The 22,335-nt window shown below is 48.1% G+C and overlaps 1 protein-coding gene and 1 non-coding gene across 4 annotated transcripts; both read right to left on the bottom strand.

Moving 5' to 3' along the window:
- Positions 1-75: 75 nt before the first annotated feature.
- On the bottom strand, positions 76-14,638 carry CWF19L1 (CWF19 like cell cycle control factor 1). Of its 3 annotated transcripts, XM_076339538.1 has the most exons (14): positions 14,573-14,623; positions 14,358-14,442; positions 13,681-13,759; positions 11,313-11,414; positions 10,306-10,520; positions 8,192-8,310; positions 7,392-7,476; positions 6,379-6,519; positions 5,099-5,210; positions 3,437-3,516; positions 2,290-2,499; positions 1,388-1,507; positions 325-422; positions 76-223 (listed from the first exon to the last, which is right to left on the bottom strand). In XM_076339538.1, exons 1-14 carry the CDS (start codon positions 14,593-14,595, stop codon positions 79-81), a joined length of 1,614 nt encoding a protein of 537 aa, XP_076195653.1. In that variant the 5' UTR covers positions 14,596-14,623; the 3' UTR covers positions 76-78. The 3 variants fall into 3 exon arrangements, with proteins under 3 accessions (XP_076195653.1, XP_076195654.1, XP_076195655.1); XM_076339539.1 differs by lacking the exon at positions 14,358-14,442 and having other exon boundaries at positions 14,573-14,638; XM_076339540.1 differs by lacking the exons at positions 14,358-14,442; positions 14,573-14,623 and adding an exon at positions 14,284-14,327.
- On the bottom strand, positions 1,676-1,817 carry LOC143161480 (small nucleolar RNA SNORA12). The gene has a single exon (XR_012995544.1). It is a non-coding gene; the product is annotated as a small nucleolar RNA SNORA12 (small nucleolar RNA).
- Positions 14,639-22,335: the final 7,697 nt, after the last annotated feature.

Here is a 22,335-nt window from a genome sequence, read left to right on the forward strand (position 1 = left end):
TGCCGCGTCACCGCGCGCGCCCGCCCGCCCGCCCGCCCGCCAATAGCCGCGCGTCCGCCGCCGCCGTCAGCGCCGCTGTCAGGCCCGGAGGGCGAAGTCGAAGGGCTGGAAGTCGCGGCGGAAGTCGCGGGCCTGCGCCGCCTCCTCCGCCCGCTCCGCCGCGCACCGCCGCCAGTCGGCCCGCTGCGGCAGCGCCAGCAGCGCCTCGCTCGCCAGCACCTCCCTGCAAGCACAGCCGCCGTCACCGCCGACGTCACGCGCGGGGCGTGCCGTCAGCGCCGCGCCCCGCGAGGCCGGGGAGGAGGGACGGGGGAAGGCACCGACCTGCCGAAGTGCAGCGGGAAGCGGCCGCGGATGCGGTGGAAGAGCTTCTCCCCCGTGTCCAGCTCCACGTAGAAGTAGGGCGTCCCCGGCTGCGCCACCTGCGGGGGGGGGAGAGGCGGGGAGAGGGGGACCCACTGCGGACCCCCGCACCCCCAGCAGTGCTGCAACCTCTCGCCTGCTCTGCCCACCAGCAAAGAGCACGGTCTTTGGAAATGCACGGATGTTTCCTAACCAGAGAGGCATTTCCTTAGAGAGGAAACTCGGCAAAACAAACCAACCGACCCAGAGACACCAAGCTGCATCAGCAGCTGACGTCAAACTGTGACTTCCAAGGGACGATGAAGTGATGGATCGCTTTCTGCTGGGACCATCAGTTGAGGATGCATACAGGGCACCGCTACAATATTTTTTGTGGTTTAATTCCGCAGTTACCACTACAGAGTCGTTAAATGAGACAGCCAGGCAGTTCTGATCATTCTTAACCTGAGCTAAGTCATCCCGTACTAATACGGCACATTTTTAGAGGAAGAAAAGCATGTGAAGGGACTACATTCACATTTCTCGGCAGAGAAATCAGCCTCTAAGCTTGCCAACGTGGGTGTCAATAGCTGCAATGGCTTAGAAAGAGACAAGCATGCACACATGCTATTTCTGGCTCCTGCTGCAGATCAGGTCTCCCTGTGACCACTGAGCACAAAGAAAAAAAACCCCTATGTCACTACTGACTCATTTCTCTGATGTAACAGGAAGATTTCTTTCAAATTCTTACCCAAGGGAACCTAAAACTACCTAATGTGCAGCAGCACTGAAAGAGGGTTGGTGTTTGGTGTCAGAAGGAATGAATTCAGCAAGCCCTACACATAGCTGGAATCATTTTCAGATAAGCAACACATCTGTCGTTCATGGGAACTTCACCCAGAGCAGAATACACCTGGCACATCTCCAAGTCTACAACGGTCTGCCTCCAACAGCTTAACCCTACCACACAAAGTGACCTCAGAGGGAAATAGCAGCCTAGACAGGACAGAGAGAAAGTAAGTAACAGTGAAATCTTGTCTCATACTTGCGTAATATCTGAGTGTTCTGGGATTTCTAATAATTCAATCTGTTGTTCCTGTGCCTGTACGATAAAGGACTCTTTAATGTCTTCGGAAGTACAGTGGTCCAACGGGAGAGGAATCACCTGGAGGGAGAAGACAATATTTCCGTAAAAAGAAGAAAAGACAAAACAAACCACTTGCAGAAAGCAATCAATCCATCACTGGAGCTGGTATGCTCCTCAGTACCACTCAGCATCATCAGACAAGACAGGTGAGCACCTATCTGTACAGGCTTAAACTTATGAGATCTTTTCTGTAGGAGCTGAACAAAAAGCTGAAAACTAAAAGCTTGAAAAAGTTCTCAGCACAGCCTTCTCCTTTCTGATCTCTGTGGTAGTTTAAGGCCGCTCTGATACAGTTACAGATCTGCCAAATACAGAAACCACCACAATAAACACCTAAATGATTGACACAGAGGACGACAAAAAAAAAAAAAAAAAATCAAAGGGCTGGTACTGGTGGACAATGAGTCTGCATATATCTTTAGATTTTCAGCCTACTTCAGTTACAAATGCGAGCACCACAGTTCGTGTGCCAGTGTGAGCCGATCAGAGTCAGAGCAAGGTCTTGCAACTTAGCTGAAAACCTTGTGGGCTTTTTAATCAGTTCCATGCAGGGAAAAGTTTTCCTCACCCACTCAACACAACCAACGCTGTGCTGCTGTAACAGGAAGAGTTAAATGACTGGCAGAACCAGCACACTGGTTTTATTTTTGCTCTGGCTCTATCTGTGGGTAGGACGACTTCTATCCATGCTCTGGGAAGGCACAGAATAAAGAGAGAAATTTGAAGGTGAGCTTTCTCTTTCAATTCATTTGCAGATAAGTGCAAGTTTATATTCTCCCAGGGTGACACTAAAACCATACCTGTAACTGCAGATGCTGACTCCTATAGTTTCTTTCAAATAGGACATATCTCTTTCCCTTGCTTCTGAAAAATTCCTTTAGGGCAGACTTGTACTTGGTCACTTCTTCCACCACTTCCGAAGACAAGTCAACCACTGACTGATAGTGCCCAATAGGCAAAATCAAGACGTGATCAGGTAATAAGCCACCTTTGGCCAGGGCAAGATAGCACTAGAGTGAAACAATACACACCAGTTACTCACTGCAAGCAACACTTACTTACCATGCTGTGGAAATTTACTCTCTGACTGCATTCTGAGTATCTCCCAGCCTAGTGATTCTGCCTCAGGAACAGGAAAGTCTTCTCCTCTATGTCACTTACTGGGGATTGTTTATTAGCAATTTATTAATTACTAGAGGAATGAGAAAGAGAGAGGGACTTCTAAAGGACAAAAAAAAAAAAAAAAAAAATCTTTTGAATGCCAGAGAATGCCTTTTCTGCAGGAAAGCAGCTGAATGACCTTCACCACCGTGGCTAGAATTTCTTACTATGACAAGAAAATCCACTTGAAAATTGTTAACAGATTTTAAAATAAGCCCATGGACAAACCTGTCCCTGTAGCAGTTTGAGGTGGATTATGCTATACAGGAGCAGTAACTTTAAGCAAAGTGAATATACCAATGATTGAATTAATCTCCAAGATGTACTTCAAGATGTCAACTTTAAAGCTATCTTATCTTCTGTTTAATCAATATATAACAAAACTGGAACCAATCATCCCAGGGAGATCTGGTGTAACTCCAGACAGTGCATCCTGCTGCTAAAGCAGGTTCCAGTTTACACTGAGTTCACATTGGAAAAGTTCTGCCAGATGGTAACATAAGCAAACCATGAGGGCTGGTGCAGCAAAAAGTGTTTTGGCACTGTAATCCAGCTCTGCTGCAGGAGCAAAACTGGGCCATGCTTCATTTTTTTTAAAAGACTTTATATATACTTACGTCTTTTGTAGGGGAGATGTGAAGAAACTGAAAACAAAACCATGAGTCAGCTTCAAATAAAGTTTGTTTGTTTTTTTTAAGATTTAAAAGTGGAGATTGATATTTTATATTGCCGTGTCTTCGCAGGATTCTGCCGTCATGTAGCAAAGAACATGCTGCAGGTACTTACATGCGTGCCAATGCTAACAACCAAGTGCTTCTCAACTTCTGGGCTGGCGAGGCAGAACCAGCAGGGCCCCGTGGGCTGTGCTTTATTGGAAGAGGAAAGAGAAACAAGTGTTAGCACAAGGCTTATTTGTCAGAACAAGGATGCAAACAAGATCTGGAAGAGCTGTTATTTTCCAGCCACCCTTCCCAATTGATAAAGTGCTGAAGATGTCAGAAGTACACAGCTCCTGGAAGCAGATCTGGTCAGAGGACTGGTGCCTCTGGGAAATTCCAGCAAGAGAGGAGGTGGCGGCAGTCACACCCTTGCTGACTGCCATTCTGATCGGGTGCTCTAATTTAATGGAAGAGCACTAATTCCAGGAATTTAGTGGTTACAGCTCACTAAGAAAGCACCAGCAAATTTAAACAAACAAATAAAAATAAGGTAAAATTACTGCATAGGTACAGACAAGGACAGATGCTGTCAAACACGCTTGTCAGTTCTGGCCTACTCACACTCAAAACACCTGGATTCGCACCCAAATTGTGATACCTGAGCTGACCTTTAATATAAGTTAATGGCATTGATAAGCTAGGCCTCTCCTTAGGTTATAAATATAACATTATATTCACATCCTCTGCAGGTTGCGTACAAGAATAGACAAGCAGCTTTGCAAATGCAATAAACATGATGGAGCTCTCCCAAGAACTGCAGGAAACCAAACGTCTAATTCTGGGGTTCATTTCTGAGCAAAACAGTGTAGCAAGGCTCTCTTCTCATGACATCAAACTCCAGAAGACTTTGGAAGTTATATGAATATGCACAATGGCACACTATAGAGCAATGACACTGCACTCATCTTAGCATAAAGTAATTTGGCCCGTAGAACTGTTATGTGCAAGGACTATGCAAAGGGTTCAGAAATCTAATAAGTAAAAACTGAACAACTTAGTCTCACGTAACAAAGGCAACCAGACTTATCTACCAGAGACATTTTTGAAGATTGTCTTCATACCCACTGGCAGTGGGAATAGCTTTCACAGAAACAAAGGGGAGGCTGACACCTACATTTGCATTTTAAGCCCAAATTTCTTTATAACTGAGACCAACATTTCTAAAGATACATACTTGCAATAACACTGTCACTAAGAAGTCATGATCCTTAAAGATTTCATTTCAATTTCTTCAAGTCAGACAAACTCTAATGAGACTTACAGCACAGAAATACAGTGGTAACAGAAGGGTTTCCTCCCTTCCCAATTCATTAATACTTTGTGAACTCACAGCACAGAACAACTGAAGTAGTGTTTCAAGAACTCCTCAGCACCGTGATCCAGTCTCTTGCAGTCCCTCTGAATGGAAACATGTTGCTTTGTGAAACTGCCTGTTGTCATGTTCAGAGGCCAGTCTGGTTCAGACGATAAATGGCATCAGCCCAACCCCAACCACCACAGATCCAACTAGCTTTTAAACTATACTTCTGACTTTTCTTTCACCTATTGATTGTCAGGTTTGTAGGAAACAAAGGACCCTTCATTCCTCTGTATTCCCACAGCATCTAGTATAGTGACAGAGCACGTTGGCAAGCTGATGTATACAGCTCAACAGCTTGAGAAAAATGAAGAGTGAGATGGTCCAATGCCTCAAGGGAAGAGCTCAGGAAAAAAGCATCCACATACTTACGGGGTTTTTTGGCTTGCTTAGGTTGGGAGTTCCCTCTCTCTTTCTCATCTGAGGGACGTTTCTTTCCCTGATGCTTGTTCAAATCAAAGAAAAACTGACAAGCTGGTTCCTCCTGTTTAGAAAATGAAAAACAAAGCCCATTGTAACTGCATCACAGAGAGTCACAGTAAGTACAAGAATTTGCTTTTTCCTGAGGAGGTGTGTAACCACCTTTGAAAAGCATCAATATCCTGGAACAGAATGAATTGAGCTCTCCCAGAAATGCAGCAGACTGCCTGCCTAGATATGCAGCCTCAGCCAGGGAAAAAATTCTGGGAGAGCTGCCCCAAATTGATATGTTCTCCTATTTAGCCTCATGCTAAACGTTCAGAATTGCTTGAATTTATGGATTATTCAAATCTCTTTTCACTTGACAGCCAGTGCCAAAAGAATGTCTTTATTTCTTAAGAGATGTTAACCTCTCAACAGACTCACACAGAGGCTGAAACCACTTGACTAAGTTGTCATGTCGTTAGAAGGCTTTAATACTGCAGAGGAAAGCACTTGGGAAGGGGATGGCAAAGAGCAGGGCTGCTCGTGCAAGCTTAGCTTGGCTCCTGCACAGGAGCACAACTGCAGTCTAAAACCCAGCCTGCACTGTAAGAATGGGCATGTACAGTGGAAGCATTTTTCCCAGTAAACTTGGCAAGCTCTTGTGCCTGTCATCAATTGTATAGTTCAGCTCAAAGGTACAAGGAGCTTTGCTTCTATCCAGTTATTGACTGATCAGTCTGTTAAAAGCCTTGTTGCCAGGGGTTGAACACCACAGCAAGTCTCAGCTGGGGGTGGGGAGGCTGTCACAGCTAAAGGGATCAGGAGGTGTCTGTCACCCTCATGCCCACCCACGCTGTCAGCTGGAAGGAGCCAGCCCTTGGATCATTTTTGTGACTCTCCTCTGGACCCGGTCCAACAGGTCCATGTCTTTCTTGTGCTGAGGACCCCAGAGCTGGACGCAGTACTCCAGGTGGGGTCTCACCAGAGCGGAGTAGAGGGACAGAATCACCTCCCTTGACCTGCTGGCCACGCTTCTTTTGATGCAGCCAGGGACACGGTTGGCTTAAGAAGGGGCAAACTGTAACAACTCCCATGCATTGCATCTATACAATTTGGTTGATGCAAATAGTGTACACAGAAACCTGAAGTGTTTTGGACAGAAATATTCCAAGGTTAAAGACAGTGTTCTAAGCTCCCTGAATACAGAGAGTGAAACCATGCGCACAGGAAGGAGAAGGTAGTGGTACCTCTGCACACAGGGGTGCTTTGGTCTTCTGCGCCTCCTTCCGCGATTTTCGGTATGGATTTTCGGTGACATCCTGTGGCTGTTTCACCAGCTCTGCAGGGTCCATCAAGCTCATCGGAACAATGCTGAAGGCATAGAGATACTAGAACAAAAACAGATGGCTCAAATGCAAGAAGCTTGTGCCATGACTGCAACTCTGAAGAGGTCAGCTGTGAACTAAGCCACCCTGAAACAGTAACACACAACTTAGCACTGCAAGAACTCAGCAAATCAGTGTTTAAGCTAAGGCAGGACATGAAAAACACACTCCCTGTACCAGTCTCCCACCCAGTGCAACCACGAGTTTATAAAGTGCTTCCAAGTGGCTCACTCCTCTCACTTTAAGGAAAGACGTTTTTTAAAAGCAGCAGTGCATCCTACTTGGAAAAGAAACGACCTTGATCCTTGCCTGTTTCCAGGCCTTCTATCTGTCCAGAACTACTGGACCTTTTTTTGTTACCAGGTCTGGTTCCTATGCCTTCTTAACTAGCAACCTGTCCTTCTATACCAATATTCTGTAACTTTCTTAAGGGGAGAAGAGAAACAGGTTTAAAAAAAACAACAAAACAAAACAGCCCCTTCCCATCCCAGAAGTTAGTTATTTTCAGTGATTTGTAAGGGCTCCTTTGGAATTTCACTTCCTTCTTAAAGCAGGCCATGCGAACAGAAAATACGTAAAGCAGCTGGGGAAGAGGAAGGAATGGCAGCTTTCTAACCACTTTCCTCTGCAGCTGTTTTCACAGCTACATGCCATTTGACCAGGTAGAGAAGAACAACAGTGCCTCAGAACACATCTTGCAGCCCTTACCCTTCCGACATAATGGGCAAATGGTATCTATTGCTCAAGTGAGACAGATCCCTCCACTTCAGTCAAGCTTTTAAGTGGTCGATGCTGTCCTCTAGCTAGCCAAAGCTGGGCTTCCTGCCCTATTACTTGTACTTGAGAAAAGAAGAAAGATTCAAGAGTGTCAGTACCTTTTTCTTGCTTGTATTGCCAACATCAGCAAGTGCAATAAACCTGCTCACATGCTGTGGTGTCTCCTGTAGCACTGTGTGATTTCTGTAAGGAAGCAAAACATGACTGTACTGGCATATACAATATAGAAAAGGACAGTGGGAAAACCACATGTCCTCCATGAAGCTACTCAAAACAGCATGTCAGCCACATACAGTCTTTGGCCAAGAACAAGGAGCCTTGAGGACAGGCTCACTCATGAGATCTAACAGCAAACAGCTGCACAAACCAAAATGACATCTCATTGCAGTCCAAATACGGAGATGAGAGGACAATTCACTAGTCTAAAAACAGCTACACCTTTAAAGTGTTTCCTGTGGAAAGGATAATAATCTTACCCAACATTAACACGACAGCCTTAGTTTTATTTGTAGGTTGTTCTGACACCTACCTTATGTTACTAGTCACATTTTCTATACAAAGTTATGACTGAAGATACCAGTCTCTTCACCACACGAGCTTTTCCACAATACATTTTCAGAGATACACCCCTGAATTAGGCTGAACGCTGTTTAAATGTGACTAAGGGCAACTAACTTGGCATCAGATTCACAGCAATGTACTTGGACAAGTGTTGTCAGCAATGGCACAATTTTCGAGGCAGCAGGAATTACGGTAATAAGATGCACCTGAGAAACAATCTTGACCCTGTGTTGGGACTGGATGACATAATAAAATTATTTTAAAGTTGTCCTCCTGTGTTCTTTAAAAATTGAACTCTTATTAGAAAACAAATGAGATTTCATATGGTCTTACAAACCTGTAAGGAAGTCTTTCGTAATAGGCCTTCTCCAGGGCAGCAAAGTGGTACCTTGGTTTGAGACTCGCAGCTAGATCAGATACTAACTTGGAGCCACATTTCTTGGTATCTATTTCTCCCTATAAAATACAAACCAAGTTTTATTTAAAAAACCCTGTCAGATCACAGTGAAAAGAAACAGTTTTATACAGAACTGCATGCTGGAAATGTAGAGACTGACTATAGTGGTCGCCATTCCCTGGAAATGGAAAAAAAAGTCAAAAGGGCTTGATCTCTTATCGCCAACCAGAACCTACTCATTTATTCCATTCTGTGTACTTCAGGGTTTGCTTCTACTCGTTTCATCAATCCAAGTTTGTCGTATTTTCCTTCTCTTGGTCGTGTGAAGCCAGGGCAGCACAGCGTGAATTTGGCAAACATGAACAGATGTCAAAATCATTAAGACAAGTTTTGACCACATGCCCAGAGTGCCAAAGCTTTAGTGCACGAGTCAAGCGAATAGGAAAGCTCTGGGATTTCCTTAGGAAGCATAATTTTATCCCACTCCCATCCCTGAGAAATCAGAGCAAAACAAAACACAACCAAAGAGCAGACTTCAAACCGTTTCCTTGGGTGAAGGCTCTTCTTGTGCTGTCTTTTCCCCATTAGCCTTAGACTGAGAAGTGAAGTAGGGCAGGAAAAGGGCAGGGGAAGAGAGAAGTTCCGAAACAGCCTACGTCTGTTACCTATAACTTGTTATCTGTGGTAAAAACATGGGGAATGAGACTCTGACCTGGCAGGCATCTGTCACAGCCCTTCACTGCGGCAGCAGGACAGGCACTAACCCACCCTCAAGAAAGCAGTTTTCCTCTCTGTGCTCCTTCCTGCTGCCCTCACAACGGGCATGGCAGAGGGGAACCCAGCAATGTCTGCACTGAGGGCTGGCTGCTTCCAGCCCCACTGAAAACGGCCAGAGCTACGAAGCTTCTCAGGAAAAGGAAACCCACAGACTTCTCCAGGGAGTCAATTCTCATCCATGCAATTTAGCTCCTCATGCCGCTTTTGCTGAAAGAGAAACTTCAGGTGACAAAGAGCAAGAGACCTAATTGTTCACTCCTCAAACTTCCTGCTTTATTTGAGTGATGGGATTTCAGGGTCTCAGTGCAGAAGGGAATCTCTAAGACTTATTACTGAAATCCTCAGGTAATAAAAGTACACACTTCAACAAGATGCATAGTTGAATATAATCACTATTAATATACTCCTCTGTTAATCCAAGTGAGTAAATTCTCAGAAAATTCATGCCGAGGGAAGCCAAGTGTGGAATGATACACTGAGCTACTACAGAGAATTCCCATGAGAATTTCGAGACCAGAGTTTTCTTTTTAAGCTATAATATCCCTACAACTTGTTTCTCTCCAACTCCCTAGGCTAGTGGAGTCGGGGTTTTTTGGGGTGGGGAGATGAGGGAGGGTTCTTTATGCTTTTAGACTGAGGATCATATCTCTTTTTTGGATGTCGGAAGATACTGAGAGGAAGCAAAAAGTGTACTTTTGCCATGGTATGCGGCCTTGCTCTCCGGGAAGGTTTCAGATCACCTGAACTTACAACTGGAAAGTCACTTCTGCTGAGGAACATTAACGACAGAAAATTGGACACAAATGAAGCAACATCCTCAAAATCCAGACAGAGGAAGAATCAGACCATTTAGTACAGCTGACTGATACTTAAGGAAATAAACACCAAAATGCATAAAAAGTTTTGAAGGGGGGAGAAAGAACGACTTAATGTCAAGTGGTATTGAAGATGCTTACAGCATTCCACATCAGAGAGTAGCAGAAGCATTCCACAGCAACTGCAACCAACTAAATTCAGAGCAACATTTGTGATCAGATGAAAGCTACTGACTGATTTTTCAGGCAGGCACAGATGAAACACCCTGATGTTTCACAAATCCCCCTCCCCACTGGTCCTTCTTCTCTAAAGAACCAGAACATCCGCTGTCCGTTTTTTACTCTCAGCTTTCTCAAGTACTCGGAGATGGCCCAATAGCCCAAATTGCCACAGCAAGCAGAAAGGCAATCCTTTGTTAAATCCATCTGAAAACCCATTCCACCAGAAAACAGAACACTTACCGCACTGTTGGCAAAAGTCCCCACATCTCTGGGCCAGGGAGATGTCAGCAATATATCCACGCCTTTGAAGTTTGGGGTTGATAACAAAGATGTTTTTAATTCTGCCACATCCTTTGCGCTAAAACTGTAGGCAGGAGCTGGCTCATCCTGGGTCTCGGTACCACTCAGGTATGCAATCTGCAGTCCAGAAGTACCACTGTAAAGACCTCGACGGCCTGCATTAATACACAGGCACGCACTTGACATGTAGACATTGCAAGTAATCTCTTAGTCGCATCATAGACAGAGGACCAAATTCAGCAGTCCTGCCTGACTTCTGAAACTATCCTTACAGACAGCTCATTTTCTGTGCCCGTAAACTGCGGTAAAGGCATGTTTTAGCGCAATGGCTCGAACCCTGCCTACAGTGAAGAAACGGTTCAGACAGCCCCCAGTCTTCTCTCCTCACTGCTATCTTGCTTCCCAAAAAACAATCCATATCAAAAGCTTGGTATGAAGGCTGAGTAAAAAAAGCCAACTGCAAGTGCTTTTACTTGTTATGTCTTTTGTCAGGTGGCATTCTAGAAAGAAACTAGTTTTTCCTTTTAGCTTTGCTACAGCTTCATTACCTTTAAAGATGACACTTCTTACCTCTGCTACTCCAGTACAGCCTCAGAGCATAGCAAAATCATACTTCAAGTAGGAAACCGTCCCCATACAAAGATGGGCATGCTATGGGAATACGATATTCTCAAAGAACAGGCTCTTTCAACTACTATTCCTTTTGGTTAGCAAGTTCAGTGTTAGAAAACAACAAAAAAAGCAGGGTTCTCTTTCACATTTCACATAGCAGATTGTATCAGCCTTTCAACACAGAGTTCAACTCCAGTCTGAATCCCAGAATAAGAAATGCCACCTTAAAATTTCCAGCAAAAGGAAGGGGTCTGAAGTGGGAAGATCAGAAAATGTTCATGAAAGCACCACCAGACAAATGCACATCCCTTATCACAAACCACCTGCAGCCTTACCTAAGTAAGTGATGTTCTCAGCTAATTCGCAGCCACTTATGTCTGGAAAATAGCTCACGGTCTCTTGGTCATTAGCGCCAAGCACGTAGGTTGGAATTGGAGCTGAGGAAGAAAACCACATGCACTCACTCTGCTTTAATTCAAGTACATTACCACAAGTTCAGTCCACATTTACTAGGAATCACAGCAGATCCCATCCATTCCTACAGACCCCAACACCACTCCTTTGCAGCATGCCGAGGAGCACAGAACAAGAAACCTTCCTTCAAAATAAGTCCCCAAGCCTGCTGTTTCCAGAGATGCATATAGCACCAGCAGAGAATAACTTCTGCTTTAACTACAACTCGCTCCACTGCCTACCTAAGAAGATCAGGTCCGAAATGATCCATAGCCCTAAAACATGGGTCTTCCCTAGGGCAATGCTAAGTAAATACCAAAGCACAGGGACACCTGGTGATTCAGTCTAAGCTGACCTAAATTCATATGACTATTGAAAAACTGCAAACCATTGATGTTTTAGGGGAAAAGCTAAAACTCATCAGCTCTTTAATTCACTTGGTAGAAGAACTTGCTGCATGACTTCACCTAGAACTGGTGGATATAATAAAAAAAAAAGCAATGGGAAGTACCAGTTTTAATTTCGCTATGGCTAGGTGAGTTTATTTCTCCAAACAGCATAAGTCAAGCCTTTTCAAGCTATTAAAAGTTAGAAAAAGCAACAACCAATGTCAGAGACACCTCCTGTAGATTTCCTGGCAGACCACTACACCAGTAAGCTGGTCAGCAGTTCACCTGGTCAGCAGGTCCTACACTTTTCACTGAATAAAAGCCAGCAAAAGTTTCCTATTTAAGAAGGGAGAGCAGCAGTAATACAGCAGCTCTGCTATAGCTGTTGTTAGACTGTTGCTTTAAGTTCCAGCTCCCACAGTCAGAAGATACAGGAAATTGCTTTCAATTGCAAAGCAGAGTTTGAAAATCTTATCAATGGCTTGAAACCAAAATGAAGTGACATGAATCTTGTTTGTATCTATGTGCTTATAGGTGAGGTTATAAGCTACAGATTTTTTCAACAGGTCAAAGGGTAAAGACAATTCAAGTGAGGATGAGCAGAAATGCATCGGTCCAGGGAAGACTTCACTGTCAATGCCCACTCTTGGCCTTGCGTGCACAGGAGAGCTTCCTCGGGGAGCGAAGTTTCAACCAGTAACAATTCTCCTTATAGTCTCATAGCAACAGGAACACAAAGAAGCATGCCTTGCCATGGTAAGTCCTCAGCCACAAGCAGCAAACGGGGCAGTCTTTGTCTAGATGGCTCACACAGATGAACAAACAAGCCGAAACCAGGACAGGGGGATAACTGGGGAGTGATGCAGCAGCAGAGAGGAACTGGAAAGCAAGAGTCCCAGCTCCTTTCTGGCTTGCCTCACACCAGGGGCGAGAGCCAGAGTAGCGCTGAAGAGGAACACTACAAATGCTCATGAGGTAGCATCTCCCTTACAAGAGGGGTGTGGAAAGAGCCAGAGAAGTCCACATAGGACTTTTCATATCTGCAGCTGGGAAAACGTCTTCAGCGCAAGGGCTGCAGGGACTGAGGAAGAATGGGCAAACCCTGCTCCTTTGGAAAGCTTTCTGATCTCCATGGCTGAAGAACAGAGAAGCTCAGCCCGCCAGCACCTCTGCTTTCCCCTTTTTCCTCAGGCCTGAATGCAGGGAGGGGAAGAACAGTGCTACACACTGCAGAGAGGTCTGTGGTAGAAGTGTGAAGGTGGGTGTGAACAGGGAATGATGAGGAATTCCTGCGAGGGAAGCACCAGGAGTGGCATAAGAAGGGCTACACACTGGCAGGCATGCTGGGATCCCGTGGCCTGCTGACCGAAGCGCTGTAAACATCTACGTACAGCTTCTCAGCCTACCCAGGTTGAGAAAACAAGGACTGCCCCACGTGGCAGCCTGCAGGCTGAAACTGTAAGGAGGTGATGGCAGGAACAGAAGCGGAGCCATAAGACATCCAGGCAAGGAGAGAGAAGACCCTGACACCAATTAGCAGCACCCTGTGTCTTTCCTTTGACTGCAAACAGCGCTGGCCAGGTGACCCAGGCACAGGCCTTGATGCCCAAATTGTGGGCAGGCCACTTGGACACAGGCATCTTCGTGCTCCCGAGTCTGAGAGCATGACAGAAATTAGTTTTGTTTTAAAACAAACCCATCTTTCCCTCCTGTGTGGAGTTTTCCTACTTGAATTTAACTGCTTTAACATTACACCATTTAACTGCAACTTCTGAATTCAAAAGCACACTGTGATGAGACAGTGAAGTGGGTCGTGAAATAGTGCAATCGCCAGCATCTGGAATGACAACACCTTCCTTACCTTTCTTGGCCCCTGTGCGATACTCTGCCCATTCTGTCTCTGAAGTAGAGCCAAAAAAATTCCCAACGCACAAAAGCATCTAAAAACATCAGATAAAGCGAGAGTCGCCATTTTACCAAAGACACAACTTTTTCACCGACATGCTGTATTGCCACAACACTGTGACATGCATCACTTCAACAGCATTTTGTTTAGTATGGCAAAGAGGTTCCTCTATGTTTATCTGTGATTAGTATTAAACGCATGACAGCAAGATTAATGGGTTTAAACATGACAAACATGCTCTCCCGCACTCTCTGCCCACAGATTACGGCTCCTCCCAACACTTTGGTGCTGGATAAGGAGGGCTGAGAGGGTGCAAAGGCCCCTCCACCGCCCCTTCGTACACCGAGCGGAAAGAGGAGGGTCACGGCCTCAGAGGGACGCACGCGGCTCCGGACAGCAAAACCTGCCCGAGCACCCCCAGCACATCCCCTCCACGCGAAACCCACCCAGGAACTTCTGCCGTGTCGCCCCGGGCAGGCTCCTGACCAGAGCCATCCCAACGTCCCTGCTCGCCCGCAGGACGAGTACGAGAACCCCACGCAGAACAGCCCCACTCACCCTCGCCCGGTGCCCCGCAGGGAGCGGGGCGGGGCACCCCGAGCCCGGTCCCCCCCAGACCCTCGGAGCCTTACGTCGAAGCGGCCGCTCTTGCCCTGGATGGCCCGGACCCGCCCGAAGAGCGCCTCCAGCCGCCCCTCCACGTCGCCACACGCCAGCCTGCAGGACACGGCGCGTCAGCGGCCGCCGCGGCGCGGCACGACCCTGCCGCGCCTCAGCGGTCTCCTCCCCCGCGGCCGTCCCGTCCCGTCCCGTCCCGTCCCGTCCCGTCCCGTCCCGCCGCACTCACACGCGGAGCGGCTCAGCCGCCATCGCCGAGGTGCTCGAGCCGGAGAGGCGCTGCCGCGTCCCGAACCCCCGCCGCTTCCGGGTGCGCCGCCCAAAGCGCTCCGCCGCCGCTTCCGGAGAGAACGGCGGTGCCTGGGCGGGAGCGAGCGGGCCTGTCAGGGACGGCCCACACGAGGCGGTGCCTGTCACCGGCTGGCACCCACGAGGGCTGAGGGAGGTGCCTGGCGTCCGTGCGAGGCCACTCCCTTGCCTTGGAAAGGTCCCGGCAACGGGAGAGGTTCCCGAGGGCTGGAGAAAAGCGAATGTCGCCCCTCTCTTCTAAAGGCAAGACAGAGGATCTGGGGAACTGCCGGCCAGACGGGCCTCACTGCGATCCCTGGGAAGGGAATGGAGCAACCAACCCTGGACACCATCTCCAGGCACGTGAAGGACAGGAAGGTGATCAGGAGGAGTTTGCCTGGATTTACCAAGGGGAAATTACGCTTCCCCAGTCTGGTTGCCTTCTATAGTGAGGTGACCGTGTGCACCCTCAGCCAGTTGGCAGGTGGTACAAAACTGGGAGGAGTGGCTGAGACACCAGAGGGTCATGCTGCCATCCAGAGAGACCTTGACAGGCTGCAGAATTGGGCTGAGAGGAATCTCGTGAAGTTCAACCAAAGAAAGTGCAAAGTCCTTCCCCTGGGGAAGAATTACCCCAGGCACAGGACATGCTGGGGGCTGTCCAGTTGGAAAGCAGCTCTGCAGAGAACAGCCTGGGGGTCCTGACTGACAACAAATTGGACATGATATAAGATGATATGAGAAAGAAGAGGTTTCATCTTGACAGAGAATTTTTTTACAGTGAGAACAATCATTCACTGGAACAACCTCCCCAGGGATGTGGTGGAGTCCCCATCGCTGGAGGGTTTCAAGATGCGACTGGACAGGGTGTGAGATAGTCTCATCCAGGCTCCCTTTCCCACCAGAGGCTGGACCAGATGATCTTTGGAGGTCCCTTGCAACCTGGGCTCCTCTATGATCTATGAGTCTATGAGCCAGTGGAGTGGGTTGACCCCTGCTAACAGCCAAGCACCCACACAGCCACTCACTCACTCCTCTCTTCCCCAGGATGGGTGGAAAATAGGAGGTGGTGAGATGGCTCGTAGATCGAGATAAAGACAGTTTAATAGGTGAAGGAAAAGCTGCGTGCACAAGCAATGCAAAATAAAGAATTTATTCACTGCTTCCCATCGGCAGGCTGATATTAAGCCACTTTCTGGGAAGCAAGACCTCAGCACACACAGCATTTCCTTGGGAAAACCAATGCCATCACCACAAATGATCCCGTCCTCCTCCTTTTCTTCAGCTGGTGCTGGGGAAGGCTGCCTTTGACTGGATGCTGGACGCTGTAAGGGGAGGCAGGAAGATCTGCAGATCCACCCATGCTCCCTGGCCTGGAGAAGCCCCAGCCATGCAACCCTTCCCTCCCAGGGTACGCAATGGTCTGCCACCATGACCGCCCCTTGCCAGGCCCTGCCTGGCCCTGGCACCTGGCCCTGGACCTCTGACCTGGGCCTGGGCCAGCACAACCAGCACACTCCCACTGCTCTCCAGCGTCCCACAGGGAGAAGCACCGGCAGTGGGTCCTGCGGGCGGCAGGCGAGGAGCAAGCAGCTGCTGCTGTGGCCACCAAGGATGAAGAGGCCTGAGCGGAGCAGTGCCTGGCAAAGCTCCCTAGCCTGGCCCCCACTCATCACACCCCACCTCTGCTCTGTCTGCACCGGTTAGCCAATGAGTTCGTTATGAATGATTTGAGCTCTGCCTGTGACGCAGCAGCCTCTGCGTGCCTGGATACACAACCAGGGAACACATGCACAGATGCGTACACGCATGGACACAAGCACAGACACAGACACACACTCAGACATAGGCACACGTGCAGACACACACACAGACACACAGAGACATGCACAGACACATGCACACACAGAGACACACAGACAGAGAAACATACACACACAGACACACACTGATGCACACACTGACACACACACTGACATGCACACAGACGCACAGACGTGCACACTCAGACACACACATGTACAGACACACAGACAGACACTGACACAGGCACCTGCGCGTGCACACACACGCACACAGACACACAGGACTCATACACAGGACACTGGCATGGGTGGTCACACAGCCTGCCACAGCCCAGGTGCTGGTCTCACCATCACACACCAGTAATGACAGCCACCTGCCCTCCTCCTCTGGGGCTGGGACAGCCCGGAGGTCACTTGGGCAGGCACACACACACACGACACTCTCAGGGCTCACAAGCACACACACATTTGGGGTTCCCCCAGGCACCGGTACTATGTTTGAGGGGTGTGTGTGTATGTGTGTGTGTGTCAGGGGTGCATGGGTCCCTGCGTGTGTGTGTAAGGGGTGTGTGGGTCTCATTGTAAGAGTCGGGGGTGGGTGGGTAGTGTCAGTGTATGTGTGTGCAGGCTGAATGGGTGTGTGAGGGGTGTGTGGGTCTCTGACTATGTGTGAATGCAGAGTTTATGGGACTCTGTGTATTGGCATGTCTGTGTGTGTGAGAGGGGCACATAGACCTGTGTGTGGAGTGCATGGATCTGTGTTTGTGCCTGTCTCTGTGTGTGTGCATGTGCAAAGGGTGTGTGTCTATGTCATGGTTTAACTTCAGTCGGCAACTGAGCACCACACAGCCGCTCGCTCATTCCCGTCCCCCCCCCCCCCCCGCTGCGGTGGGATGGGGGAGAGAATTGGAAGAGTAAAAGTGAGAAAACTCGTGGGTTGAGATAAAAACAGTTTAATAATAGAATAAAAATAGAATAAAATCCGAAGAAGAAGAAGAAGAAGAAGAAGAAGAAGAAGAAGAAGAAGAAGAATATACAAAGCAAGTGATGTGCAATGCAATTGCTCACCACCTGCTGACCGATGCCCAGCCAGTCCCCGAGCAGCAGCCCCCCCAGCCAGCTTTCCCCCAGTTTATGTACTGAGCATGACGTCACATGGTATGGAATGTCCCTTTGGCCAGTTTGGGTCAGCTGTCCTGGCTGTGCCCCCTCCCAGCTTCTTGTGCACCTCCAGCCTTCTCAGTCGGTAGAGCGTGGGAAGCTGAAGAATCCTTGACTAGCATAAGCACTACTGAGCAACAACTAAAACGTTGGTGTGTTATCAACATTATTCTCATCCTAAATCCAAAACACAGCACTGTACCAGCTCCTAGGAAGGAAATTAACTCTATCCCTGCTGAAACCAGGACAGTCTATTGTCCGAGAGCAAACAATGAGGGCCATTTTGATCAGTGTGCCAGCAAGCATGTGGAATGCGCGTACCTGTGCAGCGGGGGCTGCCCTTGCTCATGCCCCTGAGAGCAGAAGACACCGCATCCCTGCACTCAGCATCATGCCTCTTGCTGACTGCTGCCACTGGACTGAGTCCTGAAACTGCATGGTTCCCCAAAGGCCAGAGGAAGACCTGTCAAAAATGGAAGCAAAAGTCTCTCCAGAGTATTGCCTTGCAAAGCGAATCTTCTGTTTCTTTGCCATCCAAAACAGGAGGTCTAGAGCTGCACCAAGCACATCCAAATTCTGTAGCCACACAGCTTCTCAGGGACCCCATGTCCTGTTGCAGCTCCATCAGATATGCCCAACTGTCCAACGTTCTCTGCACCTGCAGTGCCATGGCCAGGGCAGCATGTCCCTGCTCATCTCTCCGGGCAACCCTACTTCCAGCACTCTGAAGATGAAGCAGCCCCCAGGGAACTGCATCCTGTGACCCCCCCTGCTGCAGGCACATGAGGCATCGCTCACCCTCTGCCTCTCTGGAGGGTCTCGGTGGCCCTGGGGGAAGGTGGGACATGCAGCCTCCATGGCAAGGAGGAGAGGCCGTTGCACAGCAGAGAAGTGACATGGAGGCGCCTGGGCAGAAGATGCCGAGCCAGAGCATGGCAGGAGCTGCTCCTCTGCACAGGGACACTGTTGGGTCTGCCACGGGGGTGGGACAGTGCCCTGGGGTGCCATCCCGGTGGGAGATGGAGGCCAGGCTGCTCACTACTGCCTTGGGGCTGCCATGTCTCCCTTTTGGCATGACCAGGCTGCGGGCTGGCGTCGCCTCGCTTTGCTGGGCCCTTTGTGAGGCTCTGGGCTCTGTTCCTGCTGGGCATCCTGCCCCGTGACCCTGTGCTCCAGGGTCCCTCTGTCACCACAGAAGGGGAAGAGTCACAGCCTGGCTTTGGGAAGTGGCTTCTCCTGCCACCCTACAGGCAGTCGGGTGGCAGAGCAGAGCCGGGGCAGTGCCAGGAGCTGGGCACTGGCGACCTCCTGGGAAAGGTGGGGGCTTGGAGTAAATGTGAGCTGTTTGGGGCACCAGATCACGGCCCTGGCATGCATGTGGGATTGTGTTCCCCCCCCTCCCCGCATGATCAGTGTTCCTGTGTGTGCTGGGTCTGCCGGGGGTTGAGCTAATTCTCTTCACAACAGCCCATATGGTGCTGTGTTTTGGATTTGTGACCAAAACGGTGTTTTGGTACCCAGCGAGTGGGCTGGGGTGGGCAAGAGGATGGAAGGGGATATAGCTGGGACAGTTGACCCCAACTGACCAAAGGGATATTTCACACCATATGACATTGTGCTCAGCAATAAAACTGCAAAGTGGTGGTGGGGACTAGAGCTTGGGGACTGGCTGGGCATCTGTCTGCTTGTGGGAGGTGAGGAGTGATTGCCTTTGCATCACTTGCTTTGGTTTTTTGGTGCTGCTGTTGTTTTTTCTTTCTTCTTCCTCTTTCCTTTGCTTATTAAACTGTCTTCATTTCAACCCACAAGTTTTCTTGATTTTGCTCTTCCTATTCTCCAGAAGGTGGGGGGAGCTGGGGGAAGTGAGTGAGCAGCTAGGTGGGCTTTGCTGCCAGCTGGGGTTAACCCCAACAAGATGTCACCTGCATAACTGGTCACTCCTTCCATCTTTTCCAGTATCTTTCCAGAGCACATTCTGCATTATCTTTTTGAGGCTTGTACTCTTCCAAAGTCTTGATTATTAGCCTTGAGATTTCTCTGCCAACACCTCGTCATCAGGCAAGTCCTATTGCTGAAACAACTCACTTGGCTTTGTCATGTATGCTGCTCTAAAGCCCAGATCCTGTGCATCCACACAGGCCTTTCCCCCCACCCCCTCTCCCCACCTTAGACTTCCATTCTGGCTAGATCCCCCTTCTCCATAGTGTAATCTCCTGAGTAATTAATCATCTGCCACCTCCTTTCACAACACTATAGGTCTCAGTTTTCTAATAACCCCTACAGCTATTTTCTTCGCCAGCATATGCTCCTGTAGTGGATGGTCTTCCTCACCCTCGCAGTTCCAGCTATCCCTGTGAGACATGCCTGGATCTCGATCAGCTTTACTCATAGATGCCACTCTTCTCTGCCTGAAGCCTTTACCCAGAGACATCACGGCAGCCAGGCACTGCACTTTTCTTACTAACCGAGTCTTATCAGCTCGCACTGTACCAGGTTCTTCCTTCAGTTCTTATAATTGCTCAGCTTGTTTCTTTATCAGTGTTATTGCACCTTAGTGCTCGTATCTAATTAGGAACCACTTCTAAATTCCTTTGTGCATGTTTAACATTGCAGTTTTTCTCCCACTGCAGCTTATAAAGCACTGACAAGATCAAACATCAGCCACTGAAGAGCAGAGCGTTTTTTTTTCACCCTTTGGATGATATGGAGATATATATTGTTCCCATTTTTTATCACTTTTGAGAGAGGGAACATTGACAAATAAGTTGATAATCCCAAAGATCCCCTCCATGCTCCAACACAGTCTACACCAGCAGACTCTTGCCTTCTTGGGTCAGCGGATTGACTCCTCTTTCTCCTTTGATTTTCTGCCTTTCTTTAGCCTTGACCTCTCAGTATCGCTCAGCTGTAGCCCCAGACTGTGAGACCCCAGACAAGCCCCACTGTGACACTCCCTAAGTCGAACTATCCCCTTTTAGAGTGAGACTTGAAATGCAGCTGATAAGAAGGTTACAGCATAAGCAACACACTTTTAGGGAACTAATAATTCCTTCACTGACTAATAATAAACACACTACCATTGTTTGTAGTATCACTTCACCAGGATATTGCTGCAAGTAATACTGAGTTCCAAGCCTATCATGTAGGATTAGCACTGATACGCAGTTATGTTACCAAAAGAAATCTCATAAATCACCCACACCATTAACCTGCCATCCTACTGCACTTAGTATCAAGGTATAATAAACATGCCTGTTCCTCTGTTCAGATTCATCCCTCCTCAGTTCAACCTTCTTTCGGACACAGGCCTGGTGGAAAGTCTGGTGAGGTGGCCAAGAGGTCCCTCCCTCCAGTGTCCCAGACCACCTGGGTGCACAGGTCAGCCTCATCACTGTCCATGGGCATTTGCGCTTCTACTCTTTGGCAAATCCCCGTTCTTTCTTCTCCACCTGATTTTACACCTTATGCTCCCTTCTTTCTTTCTCTGCACCCACCTTTTTGCCATTTCTTCTTTTCTCTTCCCAGACCAAGTGCCCCTAATGCCTTTTTCTCATGGTCTCAGTTCTGTTACACCTGTATTCAAATTTGGTGTTTCTGACATGGTTACTTAAGTAACTTTGACCCAATAGTATATTATTGATATTGTCATCAAGATGAGGGTGGCCTTGCATCACAGCACTTCCTTCTGATTGTACTGCTCATGCTTGTTACACTTCATCTACATCACATGTTTTCTGGACAGATTTAGCTTACGTTAGCCTGCCTAATTCCTTTCAAGCGCAAGTAGTTTTGCTCTTCTGCACAGACAGCATGCACACCAGAGCAGCAATATAAATTGTTTTCTGCCCTTCCATAGCTTTCATCATTCTACTGGTTGCCGTCAAAAGCTTTGGCTGTTTTTGAGGCTTCGTGTTCCAGCTGGACATTCTGCTTATGCTGTTTGGGAATGGTAACAAACCTCTCTTGTCTTTCAGACATTATAAATCATAGTTTAAAAGATGAATCAACATACAGTGAGGAGGAGTCACTGTCAGGCTTTGAAGATGAGCTACCTCATCAAATGCCTAGTAGACAGGTAAATGCCTGTGTCTGTTCAAATTCTTCAGACTTCTGGGTCTTTGTAAACCAGAGATCCAGAGACTGTGTTGTGGTTTAACCTCAGTCAGCAACTGAGCACCACACAGCTGCTCACTCACTCCCCCCCCTCCCCCCCCCCAGTGGGATGGGGGAGAGAATTGGAAGAGTAGAAGTGAGAAAAACTCGTGGGTTGAGATAAAAACAGTTTAATAATTGAAATAAAATAATAAAAACAACAACAATATAATAATAATAATAATAATAATAATAATAATAATAATAATAATAATACACAAAGCAAGTGATGCACAATGCAATTGCTCACCACCTGCCAACCGATGCCCAGCCAGTTCCCGAGCAGTGGCCCCCCCGGCCAGCTTTCCCCAGTTTATGTACTGAGCATGACGTCACATGGTATGGAATGTTTCTTTGGCCAGTTTGGCTGTGCCCCCTCCCAGCTTCTTCTGCACCTCCAGCCTCTCAGTCAGTAGAGCGTGGGAAACTAAAAAGTCCTTGACTAGTGTAAGCATTACCTAGCAACAACTAAAACATCAGTGTGTTATCAACTTTGTTCTGGTCCTAAATCCAAAACACAGCACTGTACCAGCTCCTAGGAAGGAAATTAACTGTATCCCTGCCGAAACCAGGACAGACTGTTAGG

Source organism: Aptenodytes patagonicus, chromosome 5 (assembly GCF_965638725.1).
Source record: "Aptenodytes patagonicus chromosome 5, bAptPat1.pri.cur, whole genome shotgun sequence".
NCBI lineage: Eukaryota > Metazoa > Chordata > Aves > Sphenisciformes > Spheniscidae > Aptenodytes > Aptenodytes patagonicus.